At 41.3% G+C, this 13636-nt stretch overlaps 1 protein-coding gene across 1 annotated transcript; it reads left to right on the top strand.

The window, feature by feature from the left end:
• Positions 1 to 2036: 2036 nt before the first annotated feature.
• IDS (iduronate 2-sulfatase) lies at positions 2037 to 11073 on the top strand. The gene is made up of 9 exons (XM_061356782.1): positions 2037 to 2181; positions 2892 to 3028; positions 4068 to 4245; positions 5117 to 5205; positions 6416 to 6616; positions 7211 to 7381; positions 7995 to 8121; positions 9613 to 9786; positions 10469 to 11073. The coding sequence occupies exons 1-9, from the start codon at positions 2037 to 2039 to the stop codon at positions 10969 to 10971; spliced, it is 1725 nt and encodes a 574-aa protein (XP_061212766.1). The 3' UTR covers positions 10972 to 11073.
• Positions 11074 to 13636: the final 2563 nt, after the last annotated feature.

The following is a 13636-nucleotide window of genomic DNA, read 5'->3' as shown; positions in this document are numbered from 1 at the left end:
GTTTGAAAAAGTTCTTTTCCTGTGCAATTTGTTCATCTAGTGGACTGAACTTATGATGGTTGCTGAATACTCATGTTAGGCAAACCAGGAGATACATATCAAGTACCACTTAACATATTTGTATTTGAGAGGCAAGTGTTAATGGTAATTAAATGCATATGCAACAGCAAAATAATTTTTTGGCTTTTCCATAGAAAGGTTTTGATCTTTCATCTTGGAAGAGATTTTGGACTTATTGCTGGTATTCCTGTACAAAACAAATTCAACTGGTGACCAACCAGATGCCCCCCAGTCTGCAACTGTAAGGATACTGAAATCCGAGATAGTGTAATAAAGCTGCCCATATAAAAGAATTGCAAGTCTGTAACTATATAGTCTTAAACATTTAACAAGCAGGTAAAATGGTGACAAATATACCAATATTGTAAATACACCACCAACTTTCCACTCACTTGCATGTGAAAACCACTGTGGCAGCGGTACCTGTGATAGCATGTGGATTTTTCTTTTTTAGCAAGTGTTAGGTGCTCCTTTGATTACAAATGGCAGATTAACCATGAAATGCACTGGCAAAAATCAACATCTTTAGGAACAGACTATTAAAAAATAATCCCCAAACCCCTCAAAACAACTAGGACAAAATCCTCCATTTACAAAAAGGCAATGCATCTCTAATGGAATCTATAATTTTATTCTTTCTCTCCTTCAGGACTTGTATCAGCTCCTCTTATCAAAATTAAAATGTTGGCAGCATAAATTCTAGGACAGAAATGCCCTAATTCATCACTTTTTTTATACTGAGGACTAGCATATGGAAAGCAAATCAATAGCAGAGTGTGAAAAGTTCAGATAGCAGAGCCTGCCTCATCAGAGGCTAGCAGGTAGGTGGATTAGTCCTCCTGTGCTGCTGTGATTGTGCAAATTGTGGTATTTCTGCAACTGTGAAATTATATGTACTGAGAGAAATTGCAGTAAAAACAGTCTTACTGTCCAGACTTTCCTAGAGGCTCCTTCCCAAAATGTTATTCAATGGGAATATAAAGATTTTGAAGGCCCGTCTGGGATTTCTGCATTTCTATTGCTTAGTCAGAAGCAGAGCTGTAGATTTAACAGATGCAATTAATTCACAGCATGTCCTATGCATAAATAGCATCAAGCACAAAAAAAACCTTCATGCCTTTTGAGATGTTGGACATATTTCAGAGGCCTAGAGCATCTCTGTTATGGAGACATGCTGAGGAAGCTGGGCTTGTTCAGCCTGGAGAAGAGAAGGCTCCAGGGGGACCTTAGAGCAGCTGCGAGTGCCTAAAGGGGACCTGTAAGAAGGCTGGAGAGGGTTTTTTTACAAGGGCATGTTGGGACAGGCCAAAGGGGAATGGCTTTAAGCTGAAAGAGGGGTCTTCTTCCTGGACAGAAGTCAGGGATTGAGTGGCCCAACCGATTCTTTGGTCTCACAAATGGTAAGTCACAGGGAAAACATTGGTATCTGCATGTGATACAGAATGTGTGTTCTCATCATCAGCCTGCAGGAACCTGGCCTTGATACATCTCAAGGCAGCTCTGGAAATAGTGTTTGTTTAAAGAACAAAAGTAAGCGTTAACTGGTTGTCGAACTGATTAAAAAACAGGATTAAAGTAAAGTACAACTCTGATCACTAAACCTTTATTTCCTCATACCTCAACACTGTTTGCCTGAGAATTGTCATGATGCTCGTAGGTATCCCTTTCCGCGGCAGCTGTTGTGGGAAGTGCCCACAGCCCCTCGGAGGCACAGACAGGGCCGAAAGCGCTACGGGAGCACCCGCGCCCTGCGCTGCGCTGTTCTGCCTCCGCTGCCTTCTTAGCCCACCGCCGGAGCCTGTGCGGGGGGCCGCACCGCTGCCATGAGTCAGTGGGAGGAATTGTCTTCTCCCGGCGCTGCAGGGTTAAGGCCTGGCAACGGGGCGGTACCGGAGGCTTAGGCGGGGCGGAGCCGGTCCCGTCCCGCCCCCGGTAGGCTTGGAGCTGGTGTGACCGCCTCGCGGTTTTTCCGGGAGATGGCACCTGGCGCTTGGCTTTGGGTTGGCTTTTGCCTCTGTCTGCTGGTGCTGTCCCGCGGTGCCTTCGCTTTCACCCCGAAGGCGGCGGCGACGACGACGACCCGTTGGCTCCGCACCCGTGGGGCGGCGCCAGGTCCTGAAGGTGCGGCGGGGCCCGGAAGGGGTTCGTTGTCGGGAGAGGGAAGGGCTGGGGCGCAGGGGGACCAGTCCGCACGGGGACCAGTCCGCACCCGGAGCTGCCCCGGGTGTGCGGGCAGCGGGACGCGGTCCCGGGAGCTTCGTGCTTGCCCTCAGGAGGGTGCTGCTACAGCTGCTGTCTCTGCCGCTTGCTCGGTGGTCCTGTCCCCTGTTTGAATCATAATTAAGCTGGCCGCCTTAGGAGGGCGGTTTTGAAAACAAATACGTAATTATTTGTTAGAAAAGAATGTTTTCTATTTATCTGTTTGGAGCAGGATTACATGGCGGAACAGGGGCTGAGTTTAACCTGTTGCTTAAAGCCCCTCCTAAAGCTTGCAGGCTATAGAATTCAGGAGCAGGTAGAGCTATAAAATACCTCTACTTCATACCACTTCTCTGAAGGCGTCTGAAGAGCAGACCACAGATGAAAGCAATGAAATAGGGAAGTGAAAAACGCTTTAGTTCTGCTTAGACCCAATTAGAATTCCTGAATGTGGAAGGAACTGATCCCAGTATTTACATTTCTTTACAAAAATAATAGATGTTGTTGTGACATGTATTTATTTACTTATTGGAAGTATGCCTTAGGGATAAAAACTGATAAAGAAGTCAGCACAAGTCACCTTTCCTTCCTGGAGCATAAGTTAATACATCCCTAATTCTGTTTCCTCATAGATGGCATGAATGTCCTGTTTATAGTTGTGGATGATCTGCGTCCTGTTTTAGGCTGTTATGGAGATAAGCTGGTGAAATCTCCAAACATTGATCAGCTTGCTTCTCACAGTATTGTGTTCAGCAATGCGTATGCACAGGTAAGCTAAATAAATAGTGTCCCCTCTATGCAAAGTAGTTGCTTGTTTTATCACAGGAGGTGTTAGGCAGACCACTGGAAGAAGCAAGTATTTATTAACCTTAAGTATCTCCACTAGAAAAGAAATAGTTGGGCTGAGCTATACTGTATGAACCCATCTTTGCTAAGGTGAGAAAAATGAAAACAGGCATTTGATGATATGTGTGTAGCCCTTGGAGGAGTATAATGTCACTCAACCATTTTCATGTTAGCAGCAAAGTGTTGCTTAAAAATGCTGGTTTAGTAATTTTTTTTTTTCCCCCTGTTCATAAAAGATTATTTTTTGCTTTTCAATCTGGTCTTTTGAGGAAATCTATAGACTTTAATGGAGGGGCAGCTTATGTGGTAAGCATCACTCCTAAAGACACAGGACTTGAAGTCTCACTGGTTGCTCTTTACTTAAATACTTTATGTAGGAAGCCTACATTCCCAGCTATCTGTCTGCTGAAAAATTAGAAGTTTGAGTCTAATTCCTGCTAGGAATTAGGGCCTTTAAAGCAGTAACTCTTGGCGCTTGCTAATCTAAAATTGAATTGGTGAGGCCTTTGAACCATAATCTGGACCTTCTGTATGTTTATCCTTCTCAGTATTCTTAGGGCTGCGCAGATCAACTAGACTTTGGGCTTTATCAGTACAGTCCATCTGCCACTTCTGCTTAATCCTGTGTGTGAGCTACTAGATTTTAAAAGCACTGTCTTTACAACCTGACTTTTCCTTTTTTTGTGCTACTAGCTGCGTAACCGAAGGTTTTAGTGCTTAGGAATTGGTTATTTGAGGAAAAATTATAGATGGGTGAATGTGTATCTTGCTAAAAGCTTGCAATTAGAAATTGATATACTGAACAAGGATGCTGTTTATTCCACCTTGAAGTGATATGAAGCACTTTCACTGCAGTTCCTGAGCCTTTGGATGTTTTGCCCAGCTATGCCTAAGGAAGTTTGTGCATGTGTTCTGCTTGTTTGACCTAAATTGATTTTCTCTTTCTCTGGCTCTCTTCTCAGCAAGCCGTGTGTGCTCCCAGTAGAGTGTCGTTTCTTACTGGACGCAGACCTGACAGTACCCGACTGTATGATTTCTACTCCTACTGGAGAGTGCATGCAGGAAACTATTCCACGATGCCACAGTATTTCAAGGAAAACGGCTATGTGACCCTGTCTGTGGGGAAAGTTTTTCATCCTGGTATGGTTTGACTTGTCATCTGCTTAACATAGACATACCTAACATGTATATACTCACAAACAGACTTTACATATAAGTTTCAACTCTGTGATTCTTGTCTATATTGACAACCTAAATTATAATCATGAACCAGATTGTACAATGGGTGTAGGTTGTCCTCAGATCTTCATTTTAAATCGTAAGGAATTAGAGGTAAATACACTGGATGACTTTTATCTAATTACTATCTTCACATCTTATCTAGGTATTGTGGGAATAAGTATCTAACACTCTAAAATATGTTTGGAAGTTAGGTATCCACTGAAGCTGAAATTAATGAACAGTCTCATCTTGTTAGTTCTGCATATTCATATTTCATAGTAGGCTGGCTGTCTGGATGAGGAGATATAGACCATATGACTAATACTTCCAATTAAATAGGAAATCAGTTCACTAGTCAAAAAGCAGTAACACTACTGGATTGAAAAATACTGTAATAGTGACCCTCTTTTTGGTAGTACTTCTAAACTAAACTTGTGTGGTGATATGAATTTTCAGTTGATACTAAAACTAATTAAGGATGTACATGAAGCCTGTTATTCACTCTGGTGATTTTTTGGTGTATTTTTGTTGCTCTTCCCTGAAGTAAGGTTCCTCAAGAGGCTTCAGACACATTTTACTGATGAGGGATAATTTCAGGGGAAAGATGTTTGTCTGAAAGTTTTTGACTTTTATTTATTGGCTTTCTTTTTCTCAGTTATCAAAGGTCATTTGAAATGTTTCTCCATTTAGCATATTTAAAAAAAAAAACGAAACCAAGTTATATTTGTGTTTGAGCTCTTCCTGTTTCAGTAAACTGTTAGAACGTTTCTAATGTGTTTACTCTTCTCAGGGGTTTCATCCAATTACAGTGATGATTATCCACACAGTTGGTCTGTTCCACCATTTCATCCTTCAACTGAAAAGTACGAAAATGATAAGGTAGAGTGATTTCTGGGACCTCAACAAATTGGTTTTTAGGATGTAACTAAGTTCTTTGTGTCAAGCACAAGCTATACTCTGGGTTTTGGAACAGCAACCTAGTGTGGGGAAACAGCTAGCAAGTTTGATGCTTTGTTTCTCAGTCTTCCAAAATAAGGCCTGTCTCTTCAGCTGTGTGTCATCTTAATTCATGTGTCCATCCTAAATCAGTATTTGGAAACAGAAGTTACTGAGATGTAAAAATGTCTGCAAGAAAGAGTGATCTTAATCTGTGTCTAGGTCTTGAATTCCTTTATTTGAAAAGTGCAGTTGTCGATTTCCACGCTAGTTTTGCTCTGTTTAGAGCTTGGTGAACTTAATTCAATAAAGAGCTCAGGGCTGAGCAGGGGGAAGTCATAATTAAAATAATCCTTAAATAATCTAAAACTTTATAGTCTGACTTAGTTTTCTACAATGTTTGTTACTCTAAAGTGTGGCCCAAAATAATCAGTTTTGTTTATGCAAACATTGCAATGGCATCATGTGCTGGAGTCTATATACTGCAAAACTCGTTGCTCCAGCCATGAGGCTACAGACAGCCTTGGTTATGCTTTGTTCTTGGATGTACTGCTGAAAAAGATGGATTTTAATGACAACTTGCATCCATGTACTTGCATCCGTGGCATACTTTATGTTTATTAGCAATTCTTCCAAGCACCCTGCTGAGGCCACCTTTTCCTGGCAACCGTTTAGTCTTATTTACCTTCCTTCACTGATCATACATCAGCTACTGCTGGCATTTGCTCAGAAACAAAGTCAGTAACTCAAGGCAGCTTTCTTTGAGCTCTTGGGATCAGAAGAAGCGAAAACGCATGTATGTAGAAAAACCAAATTCTGTCTTTTTGTCAATAGGTCAGAGGTTTTATTCACCATAGGAACTCTGTGTTTTATGTCTACGTTTAATCTTCTGCACAACTTCTGAGAGGATTCTGCTTTTCCACAGGCATGGAAGTTGCATTCTTCAACTCCGGAAGCTATCTGCTCAGTTATCCATATACTTGGCAGCTTTAGTATTCATAGAAATGGTGAAATACCTTTTTGTTTGTATCCAATCTGCAGACTTTGGTTGGTAGAAGTATTGAGAAACAAATTGGTTTGAAAGTTACAGAATAGAGTATTTCTTCTTTGCTTTTACAGAAGTTAATGAATTACTTAATTTCTGTTTTCAAAGACTTGTAGGGGAAAAGATGGAAGACTTTATGCTAATTTGGTGTGCCCAGTGGATGTGACAGAAATGCCCAGTGGTACTCTGCCTGATATGCAGAGCACTGAGGAGGCCATACGCTTAATGAATGTTATGAAAACCAGCAAGCAAAAATTCTTCCTGGCTGTCGGTTACCACAAACCACACATCCCACTGAGGTACCCACAGGTGAGGAAACTGAAGCCTGCAGGGAAGGGAACTTTGAAAAGCAAAAGCAATGTTTGTCTAAGCTGTTTCCACAAATGCTTTATTGCTATTGTTTCTGGAAAGCAAACTGAAAACCAGCCTTGATTTAGTGTCACTTTAGTAATTGCCTGTGGTGCATTTCAGAATGTTTAATGAGAATGAGTTGTGACCACAGCCAAAAGCCAGGCTTCTACCACCATAATAGTGACTGCTATTGCATGGAGATAGTGTTCAGCTTGATGGAGTATGACATAATGAGGCCTTACAAGGTCTTGTACCGCACTCCCTGTTGGAGTTGGTGGCAGAACTCATTTCAGGTGAAGTTATGTTAGACCTTTTATTTTAGTGTTGCTTTGAGATAGGAAAGGTTGGGTTTAGGTACTTAGTATTTTTCAGGAATTGCTTGGGACTGACTGACATAATATCACTACCTTTTACACTCTGTGAGGGACTGAAGGCTTGTAAAATACGAATATTCAAGGCCATGCAGTGGAAAATGGTTGCTGCTTTACAGCACAAAGTTTACAGTAGACTTTAGAAGTGGCGGCAGTCTTTATGTCTGTTTGTATTGTAAAGGAATTTCTCAAGTTGTACCCCTTGGAAAACATCACGTTAGCCCCAGATCCCTGGGTGCCTGAGAAACTACCTCCTGTGGCGTACAACCCCTGGATGGATATCAGACAGAGGGATGATGTGAAAGCCTTAAATGTTAGTTTCCCTTATGGACCACTTCCATATGACTTCCAGGTAAGCTGCCAATATAGTGCACTGAAGTTAAACTGCCTTAATTTGTTCAAATGCAAAGAAGCAGTCAACTGCTCTTAGATTCCAGGTATTCAGCAACTGATAGTTGCAAATAGGAATTCCCTGCCTATCTGTCACCCCTGGCTTTGTAGCCAAACCTTCACTGTAACTGCTGTCAAGCTGGTGGGGGCAGGGAGGAAGAGATCAGCCATCAGCTACTGATAGTAGAATGTGCTCCTAAGGGAGTGTATGTAGCAGCTCCAATGTTGGGTTTGTTTTAATTATCTGAATCTCTCCAGCTGTTTCAGCCACTGCTCAGTTTATCTTCTTTTGCAAGATTTTTTCCAGTGCTTATTCCAAAATAAGGAGCACTGGCTGGACTCTGAGAGAAGCAGAACTAATTGGTGTAGAACATCTTGCTTAAAAGAGCTTCTGGGAGGTAGATAGAATTTTCTAACTGACATTAGCCAGGCTACAAATGCATAAAACACCAAAGCTTTACCAGTAAAATCCTTCAGTTCCTTTACTTACAGAGCCACCCACTGGTTCTTCTATGTGTGTGTCTCAGGAAGAGCCAACTTTTGTTTTCCCTCTCCCCTGTTTTCTGAACTTGCAGCGGCAGATTCGTCAGAGCTATTATGCAGCAGTTTCTTACCTGGATACGCAAGTTGGCCAGCTCTTGAGTGCTTTGGATGATGTAGGGCTCTCAAATAGCACAATAGTGGTTTTCACTGCTGATCATGGTAAGCATTTAAATCTCTGCAGCTCACTGTTAGTAACTTAATTGTGCAAATCAGTGCTGGCATATTAATCAAGAGTGTGTTTATATAATACACAGCAGAACTGTCATACCATGTGTATCTGGCTAGTCTGTCTCTAATTACATGGACTGACACAGGCTTCGGTGACTGGACAGTTCTGTCCTTCTGCAGGCACACTCTCTGTAATCAGGTTGAGCTAGTGAGTGATGAGACTGCCTGCCAGGATGCTGGGTTGACTTTTCTGTATTCCCACCTCCTGCCCGAGCAGTTACTTGTGCTGGGAGCAGTGCTGTGAAAGCATAGCACCAACTTCTCCCCCTATACAATTTGTAGAGAGCCATCTGGTATGGTGGGTGACAGGCTTTCTCATTAACTGCTGAGGTGTGTGTGTTCTTGCACTTGTTGCTGCTTGCAGAGCATCTAAACTGCTAGCAATATGGCTCCCTCCTCATAATTGAGGTATTGTACACTTTAGATCTTGTTGGTAAAAAAAATAATAATCTGAATCATGGGACAGGAACCTCAAGCATTTCATGTTTGTTTCACTACTCTAGTATTAATTAAAATACCTCCCCCCCCCCACACACCTCTAATTGGGGGATGGCTTAACTGACTTTAAACTGTTAGGATATGGCTTAACTAAATCAATTAAAAGTCACATACTTAGTTAATTTGGGTTGATTTCTCTGATCCTGTGTGTATAAACAAGCCTTTGAGTTGTAGAACAGCAGGTACTAAAGTGACTCTAGATCCTCCTGACTTGTCACTTGGACTTTCTGTTGTAAGCTGAATTCCTCTTCCTTGCTGTGGATAGCTGTAAGCAGTTGGTGTTTCCAGTACCTTGGCTAGCAAAGTGATCAAAAATATAATGTGTTAACAGCTGTCATAGAGCTCCTTTGTCTTCCCCAAAGTTAAGTTGGCAATAAATCTGGAAGGAAGTCACATTGGCGTTTCTTACAAGAGGAAGAGGAGAGTTGAAAGAGATTTGATCTCTGTTGCTTCTTTAGGGTTAGCATCATGATATGGCAGTCTGGCATAGATAGCAGCCTTGGATCTGAGGGATGTTCAGGTACAGTGTTAACAGGAGTATTTGAGGCTGGCAGCTGCCCAAAACTTACATTTGAGTGCCTTGTGGAATTGATCTGGAGATTCTTGCAGGCACTGTGACACAGCCCAGCTCCTCTTTTCTGTTGTTTTAATGCCAATTTCCTCATTTTAATTTAGAGTTGGGGAAATAAGGAAAGGTGTAATTATTTCATTAATAAAAAGTATCAAGTTGTAAGATTTAGATGGCTGTTGAATTAGTTTTCACATTAGAGAAAAACCTTGTTATGTTTAAATACAGATTGTTATTTGCCTTTGAATATCACCTTGAGAGCAGATTAGTGGCCTTAACAGCCAGAGTCAATTTAGAGTGAAAAATGACTAGTAGATTACAACCCAATATCTATAATTATATTCTTTGCCACCTAGGATGGTCCCTGGGAGAGCATGGTGAATGGGCAAAATACAGCAATTTTGATGTTGCTACCCGTGTGCCGCTGATGTTTTACGTACCAGGAATGACAACATCCCCTGTTAGTCAAGGAGAGGGAGTGTTCCCCTACCTTGACCCTTTTAGCCAAATTTTAGGCTTCATGCCACAAGGTAATATTTCCAGCATTTATGTTTTGTTTGCAGTGGGTATGTGTAAAGGAGAGGTTGTGAGGAAATGATGCTTTGTCTACAGGCAGATAGAGTCACTGTCAGTACAGGCATCCTTGGACACAGACTTTTGCTTTTGTTAGATCTGCTTTAGTGGAAACAGCTAGATGTCTGCATTAACACAGCAAGCAATTTATTTTTGTGTAGAGTAGATGCCTAAAAGGATACTTGACCTACCTTTTGTAGTGGTGGCTGCTGTCTTTCCAACGGCAATTAGTAAATGTTCTCTGTGTAGCATCTGTACTTAAGATGGTGGCATTGGAAACTTTTGATGGAGGCATTCTTTGTGTTAAACTTTGTGCCACTGGAATTTGCGATGTCCTGCTGAAGAATTTTTTCTAAGTAAAGAATATTATTGTCTTGAAGGCTGCACATTTGAGAAACAAGTGCAAAAATTGTCTCTGTTCTGTTAAAAATATATCATAAATGCCTAGACTAGCATCTCCAGAGCTAACTGCCACTTTTTAATTGCCTTCTTTTGTTACCCCACAAATCTAATACAAAGTACTTCCAATAAAACACCAACTTAATTATCAGAATTAGAATAATCAGAATTTCTAGAATGTTCTGCTTGTGTCTGTCAAACCATCATTTTTCATAACTTTTATTTTTCTGTTTCCTCTAGGGCAAAGCAAAAAAGTTGTTGAGCTTGTGTCCCTGTTTTCAACACTTGCTGAACTGGCTGGCCTGCAAGTTCCTCCTGTGTGCCCTGAGACTTCATTTCATGTTGCACTGTGCACTGAGGGGTCAAGCATTGTCCGGTATTTTAATGCTTTTGAAGAGAAGGTGAAGAAAGAGAAGGATGGGTGTGATGACACTTTCAGGTGTTTTAATGAAGAAACTGTTGCTTTCAGCCAGTATCCCCGGCCTGCAGACACTCCTCAGTGGAACTCTGACAAGCCAAAGCTGAAAGACATCAGAATCATGGGCTATTCCATGCGTACAGTTGACTACAGGTATACTGTGTGGGTTCGGTTTAATCCTGACAACTTCAGTGCTGACTTTGAGGATGTGCATGCAGGAGAGCTGTATGTGGTGGAGACTGATCCAAACCAGGATTATAACATCTATAACAATACCTCACATGCTTGGTTTTTTAAAAAAATTCTTGGCTTCCTGAAGCACTAGTTCAGAAACTTCTTGCAGCTGAAGTAACACTCCCTTTTTTTGCATAAAACCTTTCTGTTGTACAGAAAACACTTGGATTGAATTAAAATCTTGAAAACACTAGCTATTGACTTTCTTTTGTTACAGCCTTTATTACATTGAAGTAGTCAGAGTGAACTTCTCTAGTTGTGTTTTCAAACACAAGTTCTTACCACTTCTGAAAAAGCCACACAGGGTATCTAGGCCCAGACTGTTAAACTTCTCTGTGGTCTTTGTTCTATAGTCACTTCTGTGTGTGAAAGATGGAAAAAGAGAACGTTCTGTGTTTGAAAGGCTGTGCAGAAAATGTGTGCCAGTAAACAGGTCCTGTCCATTTTACCTAGGAGTGAAATGTCCATCTTGGGGCTGGAGTGGCCGAGGAGATGTTTTATAGTGGTGAAGGACTGAGGTGTCTGCTGCCGTCAGCCTTACCTCTCACTACACCTACAAGAGAAACTTCATGTGTTTCATTCAAAATTTAATTATTGTAGATAAAAGCTTTAATTTGGAGATTCATGCTTATACAGGTGGGGATCTGAACTTGTAATTAATGTTTATGAAATGACTGTTTTCAACACTGAATTGCTGAACAAGACTGAGGGGTTAAGGTAATACCAGTATGCTCTTCTGTGGTTTTTCATGAGGTTTGGTCCAGTGAGGTCTCGTAGATGAAAAGAGATGATATAGCTTGCTGGTTGATGTAGTTGGTAAACTGTTCAGAGCACATGAGGATTGTCATGTCCATAGGAACTTGGATGTTCACATTCTTAGGTGCCAAGTGGGGCTTGGCGGTCTTGGATTTGGACTAGGGTAGCTAAAGGTCTGCAGTTTAGTTTTTTGTGTGGCATTTAGCAACACAAGATGTGGAGCATTGATTATCCCAAGCTGTGCTGCTAAGTAGTTCCCATACGGCCGAATGCATTAAGGCAAGTATGTCTGGGAGCTCATACCTGAGAAAAATGTTTTTGCTGAGTCTTTTATGTAAGTTCTATCTGAACCTCATGCTCACAGCCACAAGATACACTGTGCTTTAGTGTGATGGTAGTAATTTGTGTTATGTTCTGTCAGACTGCTGGATTTCTGCAATTCCATGTTGGTAATCGAGACTCTCACAATTTGTACCTTAATAGGTGAGACCTTGTTCAGTCAATGCTAACTCCTGATACCTCCTCAATGAATTGCTTCAATTCCCACATAAAAAAAAAAAAAGAAAAAAAAGCAAGCCATTACTTGTCTTCCTCAGATAAATTGACTTCAATATTCTAGAGAAGCCACAGACATAACTTTATTTCATTCAAATCCGTGTGACAATCTTATTCCTAATTAATGTAGAGATACCCACCATGAATCTGATCCTCTGTTAGAAGACAGCAGTTACGTAGTGCCTTAAACTCAATTGGAAGAATATATTTCATATGAACCTGTCATTTGTTTCATGCAGCCCAGGATGCTCTGTGGTTCTACAGTATTACTATTCTTGATGAAAACATATTTTTCTCTCACTTATGCATGTGTTCTTGGATCCTCAGTGTGAAATACTGCCGTTGCATGTAGCAGATTCAGTGTAGCAATACCACTTTCACACTGGTTGAAGGTGTGTTATATTGAGAAAGGTGCCAGGCAAAGATTTGGATTCTGCAGCTAGAGCTAATTATATCTGACACACTTTCCCTCAAAGGAAAATTAAATATTGGGAAAATCATTTAGGGGGATGTATTGAAGCATTAAGGATTAATCTAAATCATTGATACGCTAGGGCAGTAATACAGTGTGCATTTAACACTGATCTGGCAAATGGGTATTATCTTAGATTTGGCTACCTGAGCCAAGAGATTTTGTTTGCCTGCTAAAGCACCTTAAAAAAAAATCTTAATATTTTGGGGGGAGGTGGGTTAAAATTATATCATGTAGATAAATTATTTAAGAATTTATTTGCATGAAAACATTCCTGTACATGGCCTGCCCTAAGCCTCCCATCTCTTCAGGCAAATTAATTGTTCAAGTGTGGATAAAAGTCCTGGTGCTAGGTGATGAGTATTTTTTTTTCCTTGAGTCATTCTCTTTATATTGGAAGGGAAAAGCTGCCCGTGACCTTTCTTAATCAAAATCCAGTAATCTTTTGGGGAGGCATAAAATAGAATTGTCTCTGACAGCCAGTGAACCAAGACTGGTTTCCATGTGCTCAGGGCACAACTTCCATTGTGGAATAGTGGTGTAAGTCACTTAGTGGGGCTGCTGTCCACCCAGTGAGATGTTCCTTTCTGCCTACTGCTTGCTTGAGGCGTAATGGTTTTGAGGACAAGTGAGGCATAGCAGTAAAAAAAAGCTTTGCTTTTGCAAATGCTATGGGAGTGAGTTTTGATATGGAGTAAGTTGAGCGAAATACAAAGTCAGTGGACACAAAAGGAGAAGGCATGTTTTCTCAAACCAATCAAAGTGCTGCCTCTCCTGGAGAGCCTTAGCGTTGGACTTTGTTAGGCCACTGCAGCCTCCACTGGAGAAGAGCTTAACAGGAGCAGTGAAAGTAAAGTGCTCTTGTGAACAGGGCTCTCTCTCGAGGGAAGAGGATGCAAGCCAAGTGTCAGGAAACAAATGAGTTACCAGTGCTGACCGTGTTTCTCAGGATGGCAGCATAACAGCTGGAAGA

The sequence above is a fragment of the Neopsephotus bourkii genome, unplaced genomic scaffold (genome assembly GCF_033783945.1).
Source record: "Neopsephotus bourkii isolate Nb327-2 ecotype Australia unplaced genomic scaffold, CSIRO-AGI_Nbou_v1 NB_867, whole genome shotgun sequence".
Taxonomy (NCBI): Eukaryota; Metazoa; Chordata; class Aves; order Psittaciformes; family Psittacidae; genus Neopsephotus; species Neopsephotus bourkii.
Note: the sequence above shows the minus strand (reverse complement) of the source record. Positions and strands in the feature narration are given on the sequence as shown.

What these genes read in the sequence shown, in the direction of transcription:
- IDS (XM_061356782.1), top strand. Translation starts at nt 2,037, where the DNA reads ATGGCACCTGGCGCTTGGCTTTGGGTTGGCTTTTGCCTCTGTCTGCTG. An exon ending in CACTTCCATATGACTTCCAG is followed by an intron (nt 7,382 to 7,994) that starts GTAAGCTGCCAA and finishes CTGAACTTGCAG; the next exon opens with CGGCAGATTCGTCAGAGCTA. An exon ending in GGTTTTCACTGCTGATCATG is followed by an intron (nt 8,122 to 9,612) that starts GTAAGCATTTAA and finishes TTTGCCACCTAG; the next exon opens with GATGGTCCCTGGGAGAGCAT.